This window comes from Haliotis asinina, chromosome 1 (assembly GCF_037392515.1).
Source record: "Haliotis asinina isolate JCU_RB_2024 chromosome 1, JCU_Hal_asi_v2, whole genome shotgun sequence".
In the NCBI taxonomy this organism is placed as follows: Eukaryota; Metazoa; Mollusca; class Gastropoda; order Lepetellida; family Haliotidae; genus Haliotis; species Haliotis asinina.
Genome location: NC_090280.1, coordinates 100,524,469 through 100,548,646, shown reverse-complemented (window position 1 = coordinate 100,548,646; position 24,178 = coordinate 100,524,469). Strand labels below are relative to the sequence as shown.

At 46.5% G+C, this 24,178-nt stretch overlaps 1 protein-coding gene across 1 annotated transcript; it reads left to right on the top strand.

Moving 5' to 3' along the window:
• Positions 1-13,277: 13,277 nt before the first annotated feature.
• Positions 13,278-23,748, top strand: LOC137285103 (IQ motif and ankyrin repeat domain-containing protein 1-like). The gene is made up of 5 exons (XM_067817314.1): positions 13,278-13,403; positions 20,507-20,609; positions 22,054-22,188; positions 22,652-22,774; positions 23,025-23,748. Exons 1-5 carry the CDS (start codon positions 13,301-13,303, stop codon positions 23,173-23,175), a joined length of 615 nt encoding a protein of 204 aa, XP_067673415.1. The 5' UTR covers positions 13,278-13,300; the 3' UTR covers positions 23,176-23,748.
• The last annotated feature ends 430 nt before the right edge of the window (positions 23,749-24,178 follow it).

Genomic DNA, 24,178 nt, shown 5'->3' with positions numbered 1-24,178 from the left:
GTAGGACTGAGCTGGTCTCTGTAGGATTGTACTGGTCACTGAAGGACAGAGCTGATTACTGTAGGATTGTACTGGTCACTGAAGGACAACTGATTACTGTAGGATTGTACTGGTCACTGAAGGGCTGAACTGGTTACTGTAGGATTGTACTGGTCACTGTAGGGCTGAACTGGTTACTGTAGGATTGTACTGGTCACTGAAGGACAGAACTGGTTACTGTAGGATTGTACTGGTCACTGGAGGGCTGAACTGTCTACTGTAGGATTGTACTGGTCACTGAAGGGCTGAACTGGCTACTGTAGGATTGTACTGTCACAGAAGGACAGAACTGATTACTGTAGGATTGTACTGGTCACTGAATGACAGAACTGATTACTGTACCATTGTACTGGTCACTGAAGGGCTGAACTGATTACTGAAGGATTGTACTGGTCACTGAAGGACAGAACTGGTTACTGTAGGATTGTACTGATTACTGAAGGACAGAACTGATTACTGTAGGACTGAGCTGGTCTCTGAAGGACTGAAGTGGTAACTGAAGGACTGAGCTGGTCACTGAAGGACTGAACTGGTCTCTGAATGACTGAGCTGGTCACTGAAGGACTGAAGTGGTAACTGAATGACTGAGCTGGTCACTGAAGGACTGAACTGGTCTCTGAATGACTGAGTTGGTCACTGAAGGACTGAACTGGTCTCTGAATGACTGAGTTGGTCGGGACCGTAATGTTCCCGACTCCCAGTAGGATGGTGTCTCCGACTTGTCAACTGCTTTTTGCGTAAGATATCTTATAAAATAACTGATAACGATCGACATCAATACGCCCCGAGCAGAACAACATTGAGGGGACATCCCACAAGTGGTCATGAAAAGACGTCATATGTAAGGCTGAAAAACAGCATTAGGCGTCTCTCCTATACCAGATCGACGAATATTATGCAGCTTTGTATACCATTTGACCTGAACAAATAAATGGTGCCCTTACGACAGAACTCAAACAAACGGGATCTGTCAATGGAGTAGGTCATAAATGATAAAATCTGCCTCGCAAAGATTTTGTATCCCGCACTGGCGGTGTACGACCATGCACCGGGCATACGCAGTAATGTGTTCATGGTCACGTGGGCCAGTCGGACTAAGACAGTCTCATATGGCCCAGGATAACAAATGTTACGGAGCAGCGTTGAGGAATACATCACAAGTCATGGATTTTCGACAGATGTGTCTTCAAACACTGTTGTTATCTGTTCTAGTTTCTCCAATCTACTTTTGCTTCTTGTTTGAAGTAAGTATTCCGTATCAGCCATACTGACTTGTTAAACATATATCCATGATTATTATAGTTAGTACTATTTATATCGAAACAATAATTCTGTGAGACACTGCCAGCATTCCGAATTCGGGTGTAGATGCGTCAGAGAAGCTCAGCTATGAAATGTAGCCACTTAGACCTCCCAAAATGGGAAAGTCGACAATCAGTTATAAAGATTGAGCACTCTTTGTCGCCCCTATGACGTGTGCATTGGCACTTCTCCCGTCCCTTTTGAAAAGCCCAAGAAGATCGCTCAATTTCTGTGCTGGCAATAGTGTGCCTCAGTCTGAGCGTATGACCTGTACTACTGCTTCTCTTTTACGTATTAGCACTTTGAGCGTGCACAAGTGTGTGAAAAAGGCGCCGTATGAATGCTCATTATTATTACTAAACTTCTTAACTATACACGGCTGTCATTTCAGGGTTATTCTGTGTCACCTTATTCATTTGAATATCAGTAGAAGGAAATGCTGTAATAAACGCATAAATGTATAACGGAACTCTTCTTACACATTTGAGAGTGAGAACCTCAGAATCCCAGGTCAGTGATTGGTTACACAATTGTGATGACCTCAGGTCAGATTATGGTAACCGTTGTAATTATACATGGGTTAGTCGTGATTCGGTTAAACGTGTGTCTTGAAACTGTTTGGAAATATTTCTAAAGTGATGTCGGAAAAAGTGTGTTAGGCTTTTACCCTGTATCCCTACAATTTACACAAGTGCAAATAGGACATGTCGAAATAACTCACTTTGGCTTAAATGGGCATTCAGTGTGATAAATAAGAGGATATGCAGAAAAGCATGTTTACTCGTAAAGTCGGGAAAAAATACTAGCTACTGAAAACAGTAGATCAGACTATGGATGGCAATTAGGTCGCTCAGCCAGGTATGACGAGGGAACGTTGTCTCACCTGGTATGAAGTGCATGCGCTGCCTACTGACACAAGGGGGCCATCTCAAAGATATTGTGTGCGTTTTCATGTGCGTTGAATATGTCTCATCTATTGATAAACACCTTACGTGTCTTTCTTTCATAAAGTTTGTGTTGAGATATGTAAAGCAGTCTGATATTTGATAGAACGGGTGAGTTGAGTTCTACTCCGCATTCAGCAATATTCCGGCTATATGGCGGCGGTCTGTAAATAATCGAATCTGGACCAGACAATAAAGTGATCAACAGCATGAGCATCGATCTGCGCAACTGGGAACCGATGACATGTGTCCACCAAGTCAGCCTGCCTGACCACCCGATCCCGTTAGTCGCCTCTTACCACAAGCATAGTCACCTTTCATGGCAATCATGGTTTGCTGAAGGACTAACACAACCCGGACCTTCGTGGGTCGATACCTGAAAGAAAAGCATCGTATTAAATGTCCCAAAATATACAGGTGTCATGGCTACCAGAAGATCGACAGGACTGGATATTGTTAACGTTATGACATGACGTGCACTACCCTACTTTAATTCCCCTATCATATGTTAGCTGATATCTCTATCCCCGAGCCCGACCCCAACCATCGTCTGCTACTGGTTTTGCTTTTGAGATGACTTGTATAACTGTTTCTTTTCATAGTAATAGTGAGACTCCAATGGTAACTACATCATTTATAGTTTCAGCATGAAACTTACAATTTTTGCGTTAGTTATGGTTTATAATTAGTCTAATTTCAAACTGGGCATTTAAAAAGAACGTTCTTTGTCATGCATTATCATCGCACACTAACTTGCATAAAGCCATGGTCTGTTCAAATTAGTCGCTTCGGGCTTTGAATAAGCCTGTGCGTTGCTCATTATGCACTAATCTCTCTTTAGTAAAGTCATTTTATTACGTTTCCAATCTCCCACCACTGGAACTGCAGTCAGATCGAACTTAGAGATAAATGTGAAAAAAACCCAAAAACAGTTTTTTCCTACTCCCGATAGTACTATAGGTCTTAAACGGCTTTTCATTCTTCGCTTCGGCTTGATCACCAACAAGGGTGATTATGAGAATTATATGCGTGAATTCATACATAGACATGTTTATATGTTTTCACGTGGTGAGATCGACACCTTTTGTGTGGCTAGCAAATACTTTAACCGCAAGGCTGCCCCAACGCCCTTGGTCGTGAACAAGCTAATGTCTGCATTCTTTCAGATACTAATTCCTCAAGAAGATTTACAAGTTAAGGACTTACTTGCAACCTTAACTGACTGCAGAGAAGAACTTGACAAAACATTGAAGAATAAAGATGAAACGATGGAACAGCTGACAGACATGAACAAGACCGTTACGAAGTGTGAAAAAGAATTAAAAGAGACGCGTTCTGAAAATATAAGAGACAGCGAGATTCAAGTGACAAAATTAGCAGCGCAAGATAAGGAAATCAACATATTGCACCGACGACTTGACCAATGCACATCAGAATCCAAAAACCAGCATTTTAGCTTTAGCCAAAGGGAAGCTGAATGTGCTACCGAAAAGAGTGACCTGTTGCTTAAAATAAAGGAAATGAAGGCGATTCTGTTGAGCCAATCACATGAATACCAAAGGGAGATAAAAATATTCCAAGATAAAACTGAAGCCTATAGAGAAAAGCAGGCCATGTTGGAAAAAGACAGTTCTGAACAAGAGATAAGGTTGCGGCAGGTACAATCGGCATTTGAGGAAGAGCGGGTGATGTTTGAAAAACAAATAAACCTGTTACACGTAGAACTTAACAGGCATCACAAGTGCAGATCTCCAAAACAGAAGCTAAATGTAATGCTGCTTGGACAAACGGAACGGACAAAACAGCTTGTAGCCAATACGATTCTTGATAGAGAGGAATTCGGTCAGTATTTAGAAGGAGTGAAAGAGGCCTTTGTCGAGGTAGAAGATCGAATTATGTCCATTGTTAACATGCCCAAAATAGACATGTTAGACGTAGACGCTACAAGAAACAGTTTTGCTGATGCCATATTGGTTCATCCCGAAGGATACCATGCGTTTTTACTGGTATTCAGTTTAACTGAACGGCCCTCGTTTGTAGAACAAAAGGCCCTTGCGGCTTTTGGAAGAGTGTTTGGTGAAGATGTTTACAAATATATGATTTTCATTTTCACTCATGATGTTAGTGATGAAAGTGTTAAAATATATTTAAGTAGGATGAAAGGATCAGTGGGTGAGTACATTGCTAAAGCAGACCAAAGATATCTCATTTTCAAAGTCAATGGGAACACTCACCGTAAGAAAGAACTGACAAGACAGCTGAATAAGTTAATAGATAATATGATGCAAAAACAGAATGGAAAATTATACTCCAACTTTATGTTCGAAAAGGCAAAGACATATGTAAACACAGCTTTAGCGTCCGGAACACTATATGGAAACTTCGTTCATTACCACGACTGGTTCAAAGAAGAAAATATGAAACATGGATTATGTTTCCCATCATCTGCGTTAGTCCAGTCTCGACGAAGAGGTCGTATTCCTGTATCCATCGTTGTTGTAGGAGAGGCTATCTTGGCATCATCAGTGGACGGGAAGATGTTCTTTGATAGCATCTATCTGCTCAGTCATCAGGATAACCTCACCGTTACTGAATTTGTGAAACTATCTACATCCATGCATACAATATTAATATCGCCAGGCCATCATGTATTTACTGACTTACTTACAACAGTTCCTGCAAACTCAGTCCAAATAGGTGACTCGATAGTCGTTCTCGGAGGAAATGGGTCCATATTTAGACAGAGGGTCATCCACACTGCATCAGTCCTTGAGAAAGGGTTGTTTGCTCCCGTGACCCTGGGTGGGAATATGATTATCGATGATGTCTTGGTGTCATGTTATACAGACGCATTCAACCCTGGATGGGCTCACACATTTCTTGGGCCTGTCAGGTGGCTGTACCGTTACGTTCCCAACCTTGTATCGTTGTTCAGTTACCCAACTCCAAGTGGGCGACCTGGGTGGTTGGAAAATGCATGGAGGGTATGGAACTGGAGCTTCTTTTTGTGAAGAATATGATTGGTATCGTACCTCAGATCACCATTATAGTAAGTGAGTTTAGTTTTACGTCGCTCTTAGCAATATTCCAGCTATATAGCGGCGGTCTTTAGATAATCTAGTCTGGATCAACATGAGCATCGAACCGCGCAATTTTGGAACCGGTGTCAACCGAGTCAGCGAGCTTGACCACCCGATCTCGCTTGTCGCCCTGTTACGACAAGCAAAGACGCTTTTCACCGTTGCTGAAGGCCTGTTCTACCCCGGACCTTCACGGGTTCCATAGTGAGTGAACCAGTTTGGTTTAACACCGCCTTAAGCAATATTCCAGCAATATCATGGCGCGGAACACCAGAAGTGGGCTCTACCCATGTTCAGCGTGATGAACAAACACTTTAACCATTCGACTACTCCACCGATATTACTTCATCAAACGATGTGTACCAGAACATAAAATGTATATACATGAATTCAACTTGTATTTACATGTTAACATTTTGTAGTTCCTTGAATAGTGAATGTGTTCTTTATTCCGTTAAAGACGATTATCACTAACGACTGGAAGGATACATATTTAACGTTGGTGTGGTTACCACTCTAAAACAGCAAATATATCAAGTCACAAGTAACAAGAAATACCCGCCTATCAACTGATTATAAGTGTTTATAGGGACGAGAGCCTACTGATTTGAAATAAAAACATACTTGTATAACGTATATGTTTTCTGGTTTCATTTCACTAACTTGCTATTTCAAATAACGTGTCATTAAATTGTAAATCAATACGTTGGAAGCAGAGGAAATACTTCTATACTAACGACGTTCTGTATAGCGATTAGCGATGGAGAAGTCCTGACGTAGCGATGGCGCCATGAGCGTTTCTGTTGCTACCTACACAGCTGGGGACTGTGTGGTGGTGGAAGTAAGTGTCGGGTACACTAAACTGAATGTTACGACTTTGATCAAACAACATATCAGCAAGTGACGCATGAAAGTCTCTGAAATGTCAAAAATTGCGACATTCTCGATTTTAACTAAAATGTTTGCAAATGTAGAGACGGTGACATTACATGACAAGGTGCCATCTTCATGGTGTCATGGTATCGTCATGATGGTATCAGGGTATGTGTCCCATGTCATGGTATCGTCATGATGATATCAGGGTATGTGTCCCATGTCATGGTATCGTCATGATGATATCAGGGTATGTGTCCCATGACATGGTATCGTCATGATGATATCAGTGTATGTGTCCCATGTCATGGTATCGTCATGATGATATCAGTGTATGTGTCACATGACATGCTATCGTCATGATGGTATCAAGGTATCACAATACCTAAGTTAGTCTCTTAAAATATAAAACTCTTTGCACACTCTGCAAACACAATGAGTTACTGCGTGAACGTTAATCATTCGTAAGGATTTAAAAAAAAACTGAACACAAAATTCATATATATTCAATATATAATAATGTGTATTATGATGCAAAATGAATACATCAATACGATTATTTACAAACATGGAAACAAAAGCTCAATATGAACTGCATCACTGACACAAACATATGAAACTGTCCTGTAAAGCTCCGCATTCCGCAAAGGTTCACGACAGCTGGAACGAATGGTGTTTTCCAACGACACTGGTAGCAAAGGTGCATCATGAACAATACCCCTTTAATGCAATACAGCGTTTAACTAGAATTACCTGTCTGTAACCCTTAAACGAATATGGATTACTACATTCTTCGCCGCTTCAGGGAAAAACGCTTGCCAAAAGAAGTAAATATAGTTTCTCTGAAGCACGAACGGTACGTGCAGTTTCATTGCCGGTGCAACATGCTTGCATCTACAAGTACACACGAAAAGGAAAACACTCTAAAATACTACAATACCCTAAAATCACGATCTCCACTCTCCCCATCCCCCTATTCCCCCACCCTACACGCACTCACCACTCACACACACCTACTCCCCCACCCTACACGCACTCACCACTCACACACACCTATCCCCCCACCCCCACACGCACTCACCACTCACACACACCTATTCCCCCACCCTACACGCACTCACCACTCACACACACCGATTTCCCCACCCTACACGCACTCACCACTCACACACACCTATTCCCCCACCCTACACGCACTCACCACTCACACACACCCATTCCCCCACCCTACACACACTCACCACTCACACTCACCTATTCCCCCACCCTACACGCACTCACCACTCACACACACCTATTCCCCCACCCTACACGCACTCACCACTCACACACACCTATTCCCCCACCCTACACGCACTCACCACTCACACACACCTATTCCCCCACCCTACACGCACTCACCACTCACACACACCTATTCCCCCACCCTACACGCACTCACCACTCACACACACCTATTCCCCCACCCCCACACGCACTCACCACTCACACACACCTATTCCCCCACCCTACACACACTCACCACTCACACACACCTATTTCCCCACCCTACACACACTCACCACTCACACACACCTATTCCCCCACCCTACACACACTCACCACTCACACACACCTATCCCCCACCCTACACACACTCGCCACTCACACACACCTATTCCCCCACCCTACACGCACTCACCACTCACACACACCTATTCCCCCACCCTACACACACTCACCACTCACACACACCTATTCCCCCACCCTACACACACTCACAACTCACACACACCTATCCCCCACCCTACACACACTCACCACTCACAAACACCTATTCCCCCACCCTACACGCACTCACCACTCACACACACCTATTCCCCCACCCTACACGCACTCACCACTCACACACACACCTATTCCCCCACCCTACACACACTCACCACTCCCACACACCTATCCCCCATCCTACACACACTCACCACTCACACACACCTATCCCCCACCCTACACACACTCACCACTCACACACACCTATTCCCCCTACCCTACACACACTCACCACTCACACACACCTATCCCCCCACCCCCACACGCACACACCACTCACACACACCTATTCCCCCGCCCTACACACACTCACCACTCACACACACCTCTCCCCCACCCTACACACACTCATCACTCACACACACCTATTCCCCCACCCTACACGCACTCACCACTCACACACACCTATTCCCCCACCCTACACACACTCACCAATCACACACACCTATTCCCCCACCCTACACACACTCACCACTCACACACACCTATCCCCCACCCTACACACACTCACCACTCACACACACCTATCCCCCACCCTACACGCACTCACCACTCACACACACCTATTCCCCCACCCTACACGCACTCACCACTCACACACACCTATTCCCCCACCCTACACGCACTCACCACTCACACACACCTATTCCCCCACCCTACACACACTCACCACTCACACACACCTATCCCCCACCCTACACACACTCACCACTCACACACACCTATTCCCCCACCCTACACGCACTCACCACTCACACACACCTATTCCCCCACCCTACACACACTCACCACTCACACACACCTATTCCCCCACCCTACACACACTCACCACTCACACACACCTATCCCCCACCCTACACACACTCACCACTCACACACACCTATCCCCCACCCTACACGCACTCACCACTCACACACACCTCTTCCCCCACCCTACACGCACTCACCACTCACACACACCTATTCCCCCACCCTACACACACTCACCACTCCCACATACCTATCCCGCACCCTACACACACTCACCACTCACACACACCTATCCCCCACCCTACACACACTCACCACTCACACACACCTATTCCCCTACCCTACACACACTCACCACTCACACACACCTATCCCCCCACCCCCACACGCACTCACCACTCACATACACCTATTCCCCCGCCCTACACACACTCACCACTCACACACACCTCTCCCCCACCCTACACACACTCATCACTCACACACACCTATTCCCCCACCCTAGACGCACTCACCACTCACACACACCTATCCCCCACCCTACACACACTCGCCACTCACACACACCTATTCCCCCACCCTACACGCACTCACCACTCACACACACCTATTCCCCCACCCTACACACACTCACCACTCACACACACCTATTCCCCCACCCTAAACACACTCACAACTCACACACACCTATCCCCCACCCTACACACACTCACCACTCACAAACACCTATTCCCCCACCCTACACGCACTCACCACTCACACACACCTATTCCCCCACCCTACACGCACTCACCACTCACACACACACCTATTCCCCCACCCTACACACACTCACCACTCCCACACACCTATCCCCCATCCTACACACACTCACCACTCACACACACCTATCCCCCACCCTACACACACTCACCACTCACACACACCTATTCCCCCTACCCTACACACACTCACCACTCACACACACCTATCCCCCCACCCCCACACGCACTCACCACTCACACACACCTATTCCCCCGCCCTACACACACTCACCACTCACACACACCTCTCCCCCACCCTACACACACTCATCACTCACACACACCTATTCCCCCACCCTACACGCACTCACCACTCACACACACCTATTCCCCAACCCTACACACACTCACCAATCACACACACCTATTCCCCCACCCTACACACACTCACCACTCACACACACCTATCCCCCACCCTACACACACTCACCACTCACACACACCTATCCCCCACCCTACACGCACTCACCACTCACACACACCTATTCCCCCACCCTACACGCACTCACCACTCACACACACCTATTCCCCCACCCTACACGCACTCACCACTCACACACACCTATTCCCCCACCCTACACACACTCACCACTCACACACACCTATCCCCCACCCTACACACACTCACCACTCACACACACCTATTCCCCCACCCTACACGCACTCACCACTCACACACACCTATTCCCCCACCCTACACACACTCACCACTCACACACACCTATTCCCCCACCCTACACACACTCACCACTCACACACACCTATCCCCCACCCTACACACACTCACCACTCACACACACCTATCCCCCACCCTACACGCACTCACCACTCACACACACCTCTTCCCCCACCCTACACGCACTCACCACTCACACACACCTATTCCCCCACCCTACACACACTCACCACTCCCACATACCTATCCCGCACCCTACACACACTCACCACTCACACACACCTATCCCCCACCCTACACACACTCACCACTCACACACACCTATTCCCCTACCCTACACACACTCACCACTCACACACACCTATCCCCCCACCCCCACACGCACTCACCACTCACACACACCTATTCCCCCGCCCTACACACACTCACCACTCACACACACCTCTCCCCCACCCTACACACACTCATCACTCACACACACCTATTCCCCCACCCTAGACGCACTCACCACTCACACACACCTATTCCCCCACCCTACACACACTCACCAATCACACAAACCTATTCCCCCACCCTACACACACTCACCACTCACACACACCTATCCCCCACCCTACACACACTCACCACTCACACACACCTATTCCCCCACCCCCACACGCACTCACCACTCACACACACCTATTCCCCCACCCTACACACACTCACCACTCACACACACCTATTCCCCCACCCTACACACACTCACCACTCACAGACACCTATCCCCCACCCTACACACACTCACCACTCACACACACCTATTCCCCCACCCTACACGCACTCACCACTCACACACACCTATTCCCCCACCCTACACACACTCACCACTCACACACACCTATTCCCCCACCCTACACACACTCACCACTCACATACACCTCTCCCCCACCCTACACACACTCACCACTCACACACACCTATTCCCCCACCCTACACGCACTCACCACTCACACACACCTATTCCCCCACCCTACACACACTCACCACACACACACACACCTATTCCCCCACCCTACACACACTCACCAATCACACACACCTATCCCGCACCCTACACACACTCACCACTCACACACACCTATCCCCCACCCTACACACACTCACCACTCACACACACATATTCCCCCTACCCTACACACACTCACCACTCACACACACCTATCCCCCCACCCCCACACGCACTCACCACTCACACACACCTATTCCCCCACCCTACACACACTCACCACTCACACACACCTCTCCCCCACCCTACACACACTCACCACTCACACACACCTATTCCCCCACCCTACACACACTCACCACTCACACACACCTATTCCCCCACCCTACACACACTCACCAATCACACACACCTATTCCCCCACCCTACACACACTCACCACTCACACACACCTATCCCCCACCCTACACACACTCACCACTCACACACACCTATCCCCCACCCTACACGCACTCACCACTCACACACACCTATTCCCCCACCCTACACGCACTCACCACTCACACACACCTATTCCCCCACCCTACACACACTCACCACTCACACACACCTATTCCCCCACCCTACACACACTCACCACTCACACACACCTCTCCCCCACCCTACACACACTCACCATTCACACACACCTATTCCCCCACCCTACACGCACTCACCACTCACACACACCTATTCCCCCACCCTACACACATTCACCACACACACACACACACCTATTCCCCCACCCTACACACACTCACCACTCACACACACCTATCCCCCACCCTACACACACTCACCACTCACACACACCTATCCCCCACCCTACACACACTCACCACTCACACACACCTATCCCCCACCCTACACACACTCACCACTCACACACACCTATTCCCCCCACCCTACACACACTCACCACTGACACACACCTATCCCCCCACCCCCACACGCACTCACCACTCACACACACCTATTTCCCCACCCTACACGCACTCACCACTCACACACACCTATTCCCCCACCCTACACACATTCACCACTCACACACACCTATCCCCCCACCCCCACACGCACTCACCACTCACACACACCTCTCCCCCACCCTACACACACTCACCACTCACACACACCTATTCCCCCACCCTACACACACTCACCACTCACACACACCTATTCCCCCACCCTACACACACTCACCAATCACACACACCTATTCCCCCACCCTACACACACTCACCACTCACACACACCTATCCCCCACCCTACACACACTCACCACTCACACACACCTATCCCCCACCCTACACGCACTCACCACTCACACACACCTATTCCCCCCACCCTACACACACTCACCACTCACACACACCTATCCCCCCACCCCCACACGCACTCACCACTCACACACACCTATTCCCCCACCCTACACGCACTCACCACTCACACACACCTATTCCCCCACCGTACACACACTCACCACTCACACACACCTATCCCCCACCCTACACGCACTCACCACTCACACACACCTATTCCCCCCACCCTACACACACTCACCACTCACACACACCTATCCCCCCACCCCCACACGCACTCACCACTCACACACACCAACAGCAGTATTGACATACTTCTCCATTCTGTACAGGCAACATATACTTGTATGTCGTTGTCAAGTGTAGTTTGAATAAATGTGAATAATTATGCGTCAGTATCAGACACATGTACACAACCACAAGCTTACACTGTACCATGAACGACTGATTGTCGAAAGTATATACATGTTAAAGTGAGATTTCATATCCCATTGTAACACATCTGTACATACCATTATTAACACATGCTTGGCCCTCTGTTTGACCTCGGGGTTCGGCTTTGTGCACTGTAGCATGTTAAATCCGATACTATTGTTTGCTGGCAGCTATGGTTACGATCCCTGTACGACATTTACTTGTCAGCTGGTTCACAGCAGCACGCCGTGTCATACTGTAAACATGCCGCCTAAGAAGGTCCCCACCTCGAAAACGTCATCAAAGCCTACAGCCTCAAAAGGTACCACTGTTAAAAGAGAGGCGAAGAAAGGAGGTAACCCAAAAGGTGAGATTAAATATTCTAATAAGGGAAAGCGTGAAAGTACTGTGTTTTGTTTTATTCTTTTCCAGGATTTTTCTCAAGGTATGTGTTGCACTTTGTGTGAAATTCTGGAAAAAACGGAACACTTCAACTTTCATATGTTCCCTTATCTGTTTCGATGAGTATGTATTGTAAATATACTATCATGTGGCCTCAATGTATGTAGGGTTTGTCGCCATACAGCTGAAATGTGTGAGGTAAGGTGATATAGTGTTTAACGTGGTATTTCGCGCATATGAAGACGTGCAAGCATGTGCGAGGCCAGACATATATTATGCTGGTTTTATAGTACTAGCTCTCGGAGATACCATGTCGCAGTTAAACTGACTCCAACCAGACCAGTCCTTCTCGTACCATTAATGCCGAGTGCCAGGCAGGGACCAGCAAGTACCATGTTATGACGCCTTTTGGTATGACACGGTCTGGGATCGAATCCTCGACCTTTCGCTCTCCGGGCGGTCGCTCTAACCACTACACCACGGAGGCGGTGAAATATGTTAAGGTGTGTAAGAAAAAACTAACACGGTTTGCTCAGATAAGTAAACTTCATTTGTATCGAACACGCTTGTGCCGAACTGACGGATGTACCGCACTTGTTTCGGTCCATTCCCGTTGGAGCAGTGGAATTGTACGGGTTCGATTCCCCACACGAATACAGTATGTGTGACACCCGGTTTTGGTGTTCCCCGCCGTGATGTTACTGGAAAATTGGTAAAAGCGGAGAAAAACACAAATTTTTAAACTTATCCTATCTCACGATTTGCACTTCTCTCTCTTGCTTCGACGCTGAGTGGAACGAATTAGAACTTTCCTGTAGGCCTCTCTTGTCCATATGCCCGTGTTCCCCAGGCTGCTCTCCTTACAGAACTGGTCCCTTAGCCCATGCAGAGCATGCAGCATGCTCCCCTATCTACCCACGTGACTACCTCAGAGAGATCATTCTTCTTCTTGTCGCACGACAGAGTGGACGTATCTTAGTTCTTGTATAGAGTTTGAGTTGTTTTGTATTATGAGGAAAACAGATCCTCCAAACAAGAAGAGTAAGTTTTGCGCTCAGTGTAAAACTATGTTTTCGACTTTGGACCCACACATATCGTGTGTTGATTGTGTGGGTCAATGTTCTTGGGAGAAACGTTGTGAGAAGTGTGCAGGTTTATCAACAGAAGATTTCAAGGCTTATAAGCGGGTTTGTGCTCGTAGGATTGCAGATAGAGCTAGGAATGCATCTGCTGACCAAGGCCCCACTCCTACCAAGAAACCACGCCAGGATCGTCCTACCCTCACCCCTCGTCGTTTGAAATCCCCGCTCTCCGAGATTCTTACCTTTCGGAAGATGTTCGGAAGCTTTTGGGGACGCATTCTTCACCTGGCTCAACGTCTCAGGCCAGCTCTAGGGTAGTTGTTATGGATAAACCTTTAGTATCTACTGTCTCCCCTGATCTGCGGTCTACTCTCTTGGTTTCTAGGGCCTCTGGTTCATCTGAAAACGTGAGAACAGTCGCTTCGGTTCACCGATCTGCATCACCTGCATTACCAAATAATTCCTTTTCTCCAAGTCATTCAAGGCGAATCCATCTCGTAGATCGACTGAGCGGTCATGTTCACCATAGCAGAGTGGCGTTGGTCGTCAGTCTGTTTCTATTGATCATACTAAACCACGTAGTGATTCAAATGGTGGCATCGGAACTTCCTCCCGTTTGGATTCACGTCGCCAAACTGATTCACCAGGCCGAATCAATTCACCAGATGGAATCAATTCACCAGGCCGAATCAATTCACCAGATGGAATCAATTCACCAGGCCGAATCAATTCACCAGATCGAATCAGTTCACATGGTCGAATCAGTTCACCAGATAGAATCAATTCACATGGCCGTTTCACTTCACCATGTACAGGTTTGCGTGAACGGGTTCACCAGTTCAGTGCACCGTTCGGCTTCACTTAATCATACTGAGGCAGTTTCTCGAACCACGGCTTCTAGACAAAGTGAGTGATGGAATCGAATTGATTTCAAGTACACGAACTGGTTTGCCTCATCAATTTGATTCGTCAGCTCATCCCGATTCATGCCACTTATGTGATTCGCATCAGCGTTCTGGGGTTGTTTCCCGGACTAGATCACTTCAGCGTTCAGGTTCACCTGCTAGCTCAAGATCATCCCATCGGGATGGTAGGCCAGGCTCTACTAATCGATCCAGATCGCCAGATGGAGTTAGGTCATCCCATCCTTCTGTCTCCCCGACTAGTCAACATGCTATGGTTCGTTTGATTTCACCAGTTTGCTCCCCATCCAGACGCCGGTATAGTTCCAGGGACCGTCGCTCTCCTTCACGTCAAACTGATTCGGATCATATGACGGGGGCGACAATTCTGCCTGAATCATGGAATCCTAATCAGGATTCCTCTCAAGGGCCAAATTTAAATACAATGCTTCGGGCTATTACAGTAGCTTGGAATCAATGTCAACCTTCAACTACGTCAAGTTCAGTTCCAGTTGCATCAACTGGTAACCTGTCTTCCACTGGTGTATCTCATCAACCCTCTTCCCGCTCTCCAAATAATTCGGATATTTCTACCCCAGAGGGTAGTTTTGATTTTGTAGAACCTTCGCATGTACTTGCCTGGATTGTTGAAAAGCTTCAGCTGTCGGTGAGCAGATCTCCGGATGTCCTTAATGTGTCTTATGACCTATCGACCATTACCTTGGCACCACGACCGTGCATTCTGCAAATGAAAAGTTCATTAGATGATGCGTTTAAGAAATTGAAACGCGTGAAGGATGGTTTGTCTTCACCCAAGTTTATGCCATCCATTGCTCACGGCCATGGGTTTTCTGGATTGGCTTCGTCTCCATCAGTTGACGAGGATATTTCTACCCTATGTGGCAAACGCGCTGCTTCACCTTTCTTTGTGGAAGATAGGGAATTGGCACATATGGATATGACTATTCGTCGCCCACTACCCTTTATCAATTGTGCTATTTCGGCAGTGGATGCCGTTGCTGTAGCTGTTGATCACGGATATACTGACCAACAGCTCCACCCACTCATTGTTACTCCAGGGTTCCACTCCCCAATATTTCTGGTCCCCAAAAAGAATTCAAACAAACTTCGTTTGATATTCAACATGAAACAGTTCAATGCCCGGTTTCTGTCACCACCACCCCACTTTCGGATGGTGTCAGTCAACCTGCTACGAACCATTTTGAAGAAAGGGGACTATCTGACCTGCAAGATGCCTATTTTCACATACCAATACATCCAGATCACCGGAAGTATCTTCGGTTCACGTTCCAAGGACGTCATTACCAGTGGATGGTACTACCATTTGGAATATCTACGGCCCCATGGCTTTTTACTCGGGTAACCAAACCGATAACAAGCTACCTGCATTGTCGGGGAATCACTTTCGAGATCTACATCGACGACTGTGTTTAAGCCCAGCAGGATCCAGTTGTCCTTCATCTCCACAGGCAGTTCACCATCAAGTTGCTAACGCAATTAGGGTGGCTCCTGAATTACGAGAAGTCGGAATTAATACCGACTCGGAGATTACAATTCTTAGGGGCGATATTGGACACGCAACATTCAGGGCATGTTATTTGTACCTCAGGACAGATGGGACAAGATTCGGCGCAGTCTACCCCTAGCACTGAATTCACCCAGAACCCTACGCCAATGGCAAGAGTTACTAGGGTTGTTAACGTCGGCACAAGCACTGACTTACAGGGGCCAACTACAACTTCGCCCTCTCCAAATGTTTTTGTGCCCATTCATCTGGAACGACAACCCCAGGGAGATGATTCGTCTTCGAGAGCAGCTACGGCCAGTCCTTCGTTGGTGGTTCAACGAACAGAATGTTTGCGCTGGAGTCTCTATGGTGCCATTCACACCGACTCTTCACCTGTTCGTCGACGCATCCCTCGAGGGTTGGGGTGCCCACTTTCTCCATCATTGAGTGGCCGGGCAGTGGTCATCCGCAGAAACGACCCTTCACATCAACGAGTTGGAATTCAGTGCGGTCATTCTAGCCATTCAACATTGGGCAGCAGAACTCCAGTCGTCCCATCTACTGATTCAATCTGACAAATCAACAGTGGTATGGTACATCAACCATCAAGGCTCGACAGGGTCAGTTTTACCACCTAATCGATTCTCTTCACATTGTGGCAAGAGCCCGACACATTCCCGGAGTGAGGAATGTCATAGCCGACGCCTTGTCTCGTCCCAAACGGCCGTCACCAACAGAGTGGATGTTACTACCTCTGATGTTTCAGTCAATGATCTACCCCATATCTCAACCAGAAGTAGATCTATTCGCCACTCGGTACAACCATCAGCTTCCAAGGTTCGTATCACCTATTCCGGATTCTCAGGCGTGGGACGACGAAGCAATAGCAATATCTTGGGAGGGACTGAACGCCTACGCGTTTCCTCCTCTACTTCCCAAAGTTGTTCAGAAGTTACTTACAACCAGCAAGATTCGTCTGGTCTTGGTTGCACCCTTTTGGCCAGCAAGAAGTTGGTTCGTCGATCTAAAGCAATTAGCAGAACCGAATCCAGTACCGCTACCCGCCCGCAACGACTTACTTCGTCATCCTCATTCAGACGTGTACCACGGGTCACCTCAGACCCTGGATCTGCACGTATGGCGCATTTACAGAAATCTCTGAGAGCCAAGGGTTACTCTCACAGAGTAGCTGCAGCTATAACTTCTGCACACAGGACTTCAACTCGATCATTGTATGACAATAAATGGAAGAAATGTGAACATTATTGTGGTATTAGGGGAATAATTTCTCCCACCACTGCATCACCTCAAGTCGTTGCAGAATTTCTACAGCATTTACGAACTACGAGGAAGCTTAAAGGTACTACATTGTCAACCTGTTTCGCTGCCATTAATTCGGTTCTTGCTACAACTACTGGAACAAAGGTGTCTACTACTCCCGAGCTCCAGTCTCTGCTTCGCTCGTTCAGGCTTGCTGACCAGTCCAGGAAGTTCAGACCTCCTGCATGGGATTTGTCAGTTGTCCTCCGTCATTTAGTGTCCACTGACTATGAACCATTACATGATAAGGCGTTTGAACAGATAACGTTCAAAACTTTCTTTTTAGTAGCATTGGCTACTGCGGCTCGTATTTCAGAGTTGCATGCACTTGATGTGAATCGTGTGCAGTTTGAACGAAAACGGCATGGCAGAGTATTTCTGGGATTGCGTTGGGACTTTGTCGCAACAAACCAGTTACCAAGACAACCAGATAGACGTTTTACTATCCCTCCTTTGTCAACGATTCTTGGGCCTGATGATGTGGAAGATTCATCTCTCTGCCCTGTCAGAGCTCTACGGTCTTCGTAAGAGGCTATTCATCCCGCTGTCATCTACATCCAAGGCTGAGGTTTCACGGACAACCTTATCTTGGATGCGTGCTACTATACTGAGGGTGTATGCTTTTGCTGCACTGCCACCCCCAGCAGCCTCTACGATGGCTCTACACAGCAACTGTTCCTTGACGTCCATCATGGAGGGTTGCTTTTGGCGCTCTGATACAGTGTTTTCCTCGCATTATCTGAGGGATTTGTCGGTCACTGATGTCCAAGGTCTTCACCAGTTCGGACCCCTTGTCTTGACCCAGCTGCTGTCATTGGCCCGTCAACGCAGATGAGGAAGAGTGCGTTTATGCTTTCTTTCTCGTGTACATACTGAATAAAATTTTGAACTTTGTTTCTGAGTTTTGTTCTGAATTCCTCTGGGAATTGAACTCTTTACTCAATTTATTGGGTGATTGCTATTAGTGTCTATACGGATCTACAGTAGCTAGATCCTGTTTTTTCGATGTAGAAGAGTTCAACAATCTCGCTTGCTGACCTCTACTCCTCGGAGCAATCACGTCAGTGTAGTGAGTCCTTCCCGATTTCCTTTACGGATTTCGTAGCGTTCATAGCTCCTACGTTCCTTAGCACACCTTTGTGGTCTTACTGTGGTAAGTAGTGGAAGCCATGTGGTGTTGCTTTGGTACTGAACGTTAAACTTGTGAGCTTTCCGATTCAGTTTCCTTTTCCCCTCTTTGTGATGGGGTCTGGGGGGCTGTCTCGAAGCAGGTACGGGCCCGATTACTAGTCACAAGACTTTAATTACGGGGGTACTCTGATAAATCGCAACGAAGTGACATGACTCGCCTAGTTGCGTCTCCTTGCTTATGCGAGGGTTGCGGCCGAACACCACATTGCTCAGGAGTACCCACTCCTTGGGAGCGATGGCGTCTAGTAAGCCAAGGGGTTCAGGAGAACCCACCACTAGTATAGGTTCTATGCTAGTTGGATGCGACCTCTCTTGTTCATTGCTACCTACGGTTGTCATTAGCCTATACAGTAATACTGTCAGTGCTTTGAGACATAGGGTAATCTGCTACCCGCCGTCCAACCGTGGGATAAGTGCAAATCGTGAGATAGGATAAGTTTAAAAATTTGGAAATTTTAACTATAAATTGTATATTTATATACTTATCCTATCTCACGCGATGTATGCCCACCCAGCCTCCCCACTACACAGATTTAGACGTGGGCTCCAAGAAAGAATGATCTCTCTGAGGTAGTCACGTGGGTAGATAGGGGAGCATGCTGCATGCTCTGCATGGGCTAAGGGACCAGTTCTGTAAGGAGAGCAGCCTGGGGAACACGGGCATATGGACAAGAGAGGCCTACAGGAAAGTTCTAATTCGTTCCACTCAGCGTCGAAGCAAGAGAGAGAAGTGCAAATCGTGAGATAGGATAAGTATATAAATATACAATTTATAGTTAAAATTTCCAACTCACTTGCTGTTGCTGCACATTTTATTCATTTTTAACAAGAAAGGTATAATACTTCATGGATAAAAAGCCTTGCATAATTTTATGATTCGACGTTTGAGTAAATATCCTCGTACAGTCAAATATCCTTCCTCTCTTCTAAAATACAAATCAAACAGATCATACGATTATTCCTAACCCGTTTACTTACGTTGTACTCGGGGACATTTGGTTTCTTCTATTTGGTCTATCAAAAGCTACTTTCGCTTTGTCTTCAGGTGAGGCAGCAGCCGACCCTCCTCAGATGCCCCCAGTGACGGCAATTAGCCTTAAGGGACTCAGTACACTGACGGAGGAGGCGAACAAGCAGGATCCCAAGAAGTAAGATACAACGGGATTGTAGTCCTGTCGAGTTTGTTATTTTACGCCGCAATCAGCAATATTCCAGGTGTATCGCGGCGATATTTAAATAATCGTCCAGACCAGGCAAGCCAGTACACAACTGCATCAACCTCGATTCCACCTCGTATCTTCACGGGTCCGACTTGTATTGAAGAATTTATATTTGTGAAAAGAAACATTAGTAACAGTGGACACACTGCACGTGAGAAAGATTACAACACTAAATATCATTTGCTTCTTATGGTGGGTTAGGAAATAGTTTCAATTATAAACCTCCAGTGACGTCTCGCTATTGTTCTCTGTGGACACTTTTTTTAAATATCCCTCAGATCTGATACAATCCCGCTTCCAGTACAAAAAAAAAACAAAACTGTTTCTCGATATGAACCGTATGTTTCTCGCAAGACGGGTAGTGCGGGCAGGGCACGAAGCACGTGCATTGCGCGTGCAAGGCGAGGCGTCGACTTTTAGTCTCATCCCAGTTGATTTCATCAGTGAATACCAACATGTTGAAATTATATCTAAAGTATATATCTTTGGTCGGTTTATAAGGTGGATAAACATGATCCATAGGCATTACTGAAAAGTAAGCCCCCATCCGTTTGGAAATACCGTCGGCCCTTGCGCATTTCCCGCGGTTAAACGGGCTTACTTTTTAATAATGCCCACAGGTCATGTTATCTCCCACACGTGACTGACTGAAGAATCAGTGCTTATTTACCGGGACGTGACTTACGAACTCTCCCAATGGGTAACCAACCATGTATACCTCCTTTCAACAGTTTAGACTCATTTAAAACACTATATATAATTATGATTAAATCGAAAATTGATTTCTCCTCTTCGAGAAACAGACTGCAAACAGTATGCAAATGAATTTAAAGGGAATCATGCTTCAAATCGCTAAAACATGTAGAAATACCGTGCATGTGAACAGCTGAGTTTGGGTGTCAACTTTTGTTAAGAATGCTCCAGTTTTCACTGATAGGCTACTGAACTCTTGACAATAAGCTTACATTACATCAGCTTATGTGTAAACAGTAGCTTTAGACATTATGGAATATTTTGCAAAATTGTGTTGAGAACAGTTGCATGATGTAACCAGCTATATGTATTCTAGTGAGCTTCAACTTTTGAAAGGAAGTATATTTGGTTTACGAGATATACTGTGCCACACCCCACTGAAAATGTGCCCTGTTCTTATTATCATTCAAACGTTATGGGGACGGTCTTTGCTGTGTATATGAATATTTCCATTAGAAATGTGTATATGTATTCCATAATTTGGGAGATGGCTGTTTTGCTGTATAAATGGTGTGTATTCTATTTCTTGCGCTTTCAAACAGCTAACAAAAACGTCTCTGGGTTTTTTGTTTGTTTCTTCTTCTGTGTTTCTGAGATGGAATGTTGACCCATGTTTCAGATGGCCCCTCGTGATTGATCTCCAGGGAAACGTGTCCACATTCTTCAAATACCGCGATGCCAACGTCCTGCAGGCTGAGCTTCCTGGTGACCTGAGCGTGGAGAAACTGAGGGTGGCGCTTTTAGGTGCACTCAGGTGGGTCACACAGTAACACAGCCAGAAACGCTAACTCATTCCCTCAGCCACAGGCGAACAAGCCTAAACTTCTGTGAGAGGCATTTTAGAGTGTGTAAAGATGGATGAAAACCAAGCTCTATGTATAGTCAACTTCTTTATCTTGGTGCTTGATAACACCAAAACGTCACCCTCATGGCAATAAGAAAGTTGTTTATCCACGGATCTTGTTTTTCCTGGGTCCATATTTATTTCGCGTTGGTTTGGTTTGGTTGTTTGACGCCTCATGGCGTACTGGGACCAGGCAATCCAGTGATTATGAGACTGACCATGACCTGAGCAACTGGGTCACAATGACCTGATTGTGTCAGCCTAGTCAGCGAGCCTGAAAACACGAACACGGGTTACTGAAGACCAATTTCAACCCGGATCTTCAAGGGTATAATCAAACGTAGCATTACTGTTCAACTCGTCAATCGTGCAGGTTCGGCAAGCCACTGGTGCTGGATATGGGATCACGTGACATGGGGGAGGTGGAGAAGCTCAATGATGTCGAGAAGGACTTGTTGGATTCCCTTTTGAACAAGACTCTCCTGGAGGATGAAAGGTAATACTGCAACCCAGGCTATACCACTCACTATTTTACTGTGTGTAGATCCTTTTCACAAACACTGGTCGTCATCAGTGGGTTCCATTGATCCATTCAAATAAATTTCATCATTGCCTTCATTCCCTGCCTGTTTTGCAATAATCGAGTCTGGTTAATTTCTGGCGTTGATGTTAAATGTTTCCTTGAAGTCTCTGTGAAGCCTGCGGTGTGGTAAAGGCGGGAGTGACATTCTGACATGTGTTCCCAGGTATCTGACCCTTGTCCAGCCTGGGGACGAGAAGGAGTATCACAACTCCGCCTACTACGCCACGGACAGGTTCAGCCTTGTTGTCGTCACCACCAACCCCAGCCCCAACACCCACATCGCCTCCAGGATGACCTGCTTCAAGGTCGAGTGAGGGCAACAGAGACATACACACACGGCGACTACAGGACCTGCGGAGAGACAGGTCAAAACGTGCGACCGAGGGTCACCAATCAATACATCTAAGGGGTGATAAGCCAAAATGTATGATCCATGGGCAGTAGGAGTAATGCGTTACTTTTCTACCAGTTCCCCAATGACGTCGCTCTCGGTTTTATACTTAACTGGATTCAAGTATTTGTACTTGCTAAGCGAGGCAATCCTGTTTAAAACACTGAAATGACTGAGTGTGAATTTAGTTTTACACCGCTTTTAGCAATATTCTCACAATAAGCACTGACATGACCTGATCACTAAGGTGCTTTAACTGTCTTCAGTAATGTCAGATACAACGTCCGTTTATGTTAAGATGTTTAAAACGTTTACAGGTAAGCTTGTGAAGAAATATTAGTTCGTAAGCATGGTTGTAACGATATACAGTCAACTTTGCAAAAAGTTTCTTTTGGTTTTTTTTCAACAACATTCAGAAATAACTGCAAACAGAGCACGACAGGTTGTGTACATTACTTCTGCATTTGTGTGTATTAATAAAAAAGGCATAGTTCAAGATCTTGTTACTTTTTAATTCTACCCCTTTGCAAGCTTGCATTATAGCTGGAATATTGCTGTTAAACAAACAAACAAACAACAAACAACATGAGATTTGGTAACTTTTCTTCATGAGAAACGGACAAAGTTTCTATGCATTGTCGAAATGTATAATATTATTAAATATCAATCCATTGGGTAAGAAAGTGTAACTTGTACATGTGTTCAAATAGACTTTATACGCATTTTATGTGTTCAACATTACATGCAACGAGCCATTTCGGCGGCGTGATCATGACACTGTGTGACACTGTGTGACACTGTGTTATAAAATCAGAATAATCATTACTGACTGGATGAATCACAGATATTTTCTGTGGACTGTGTCGATTCCAGGTTGAAACAACAGAATATGGTGATACGAAATATGTCTGTGAAACGCTTCGTTG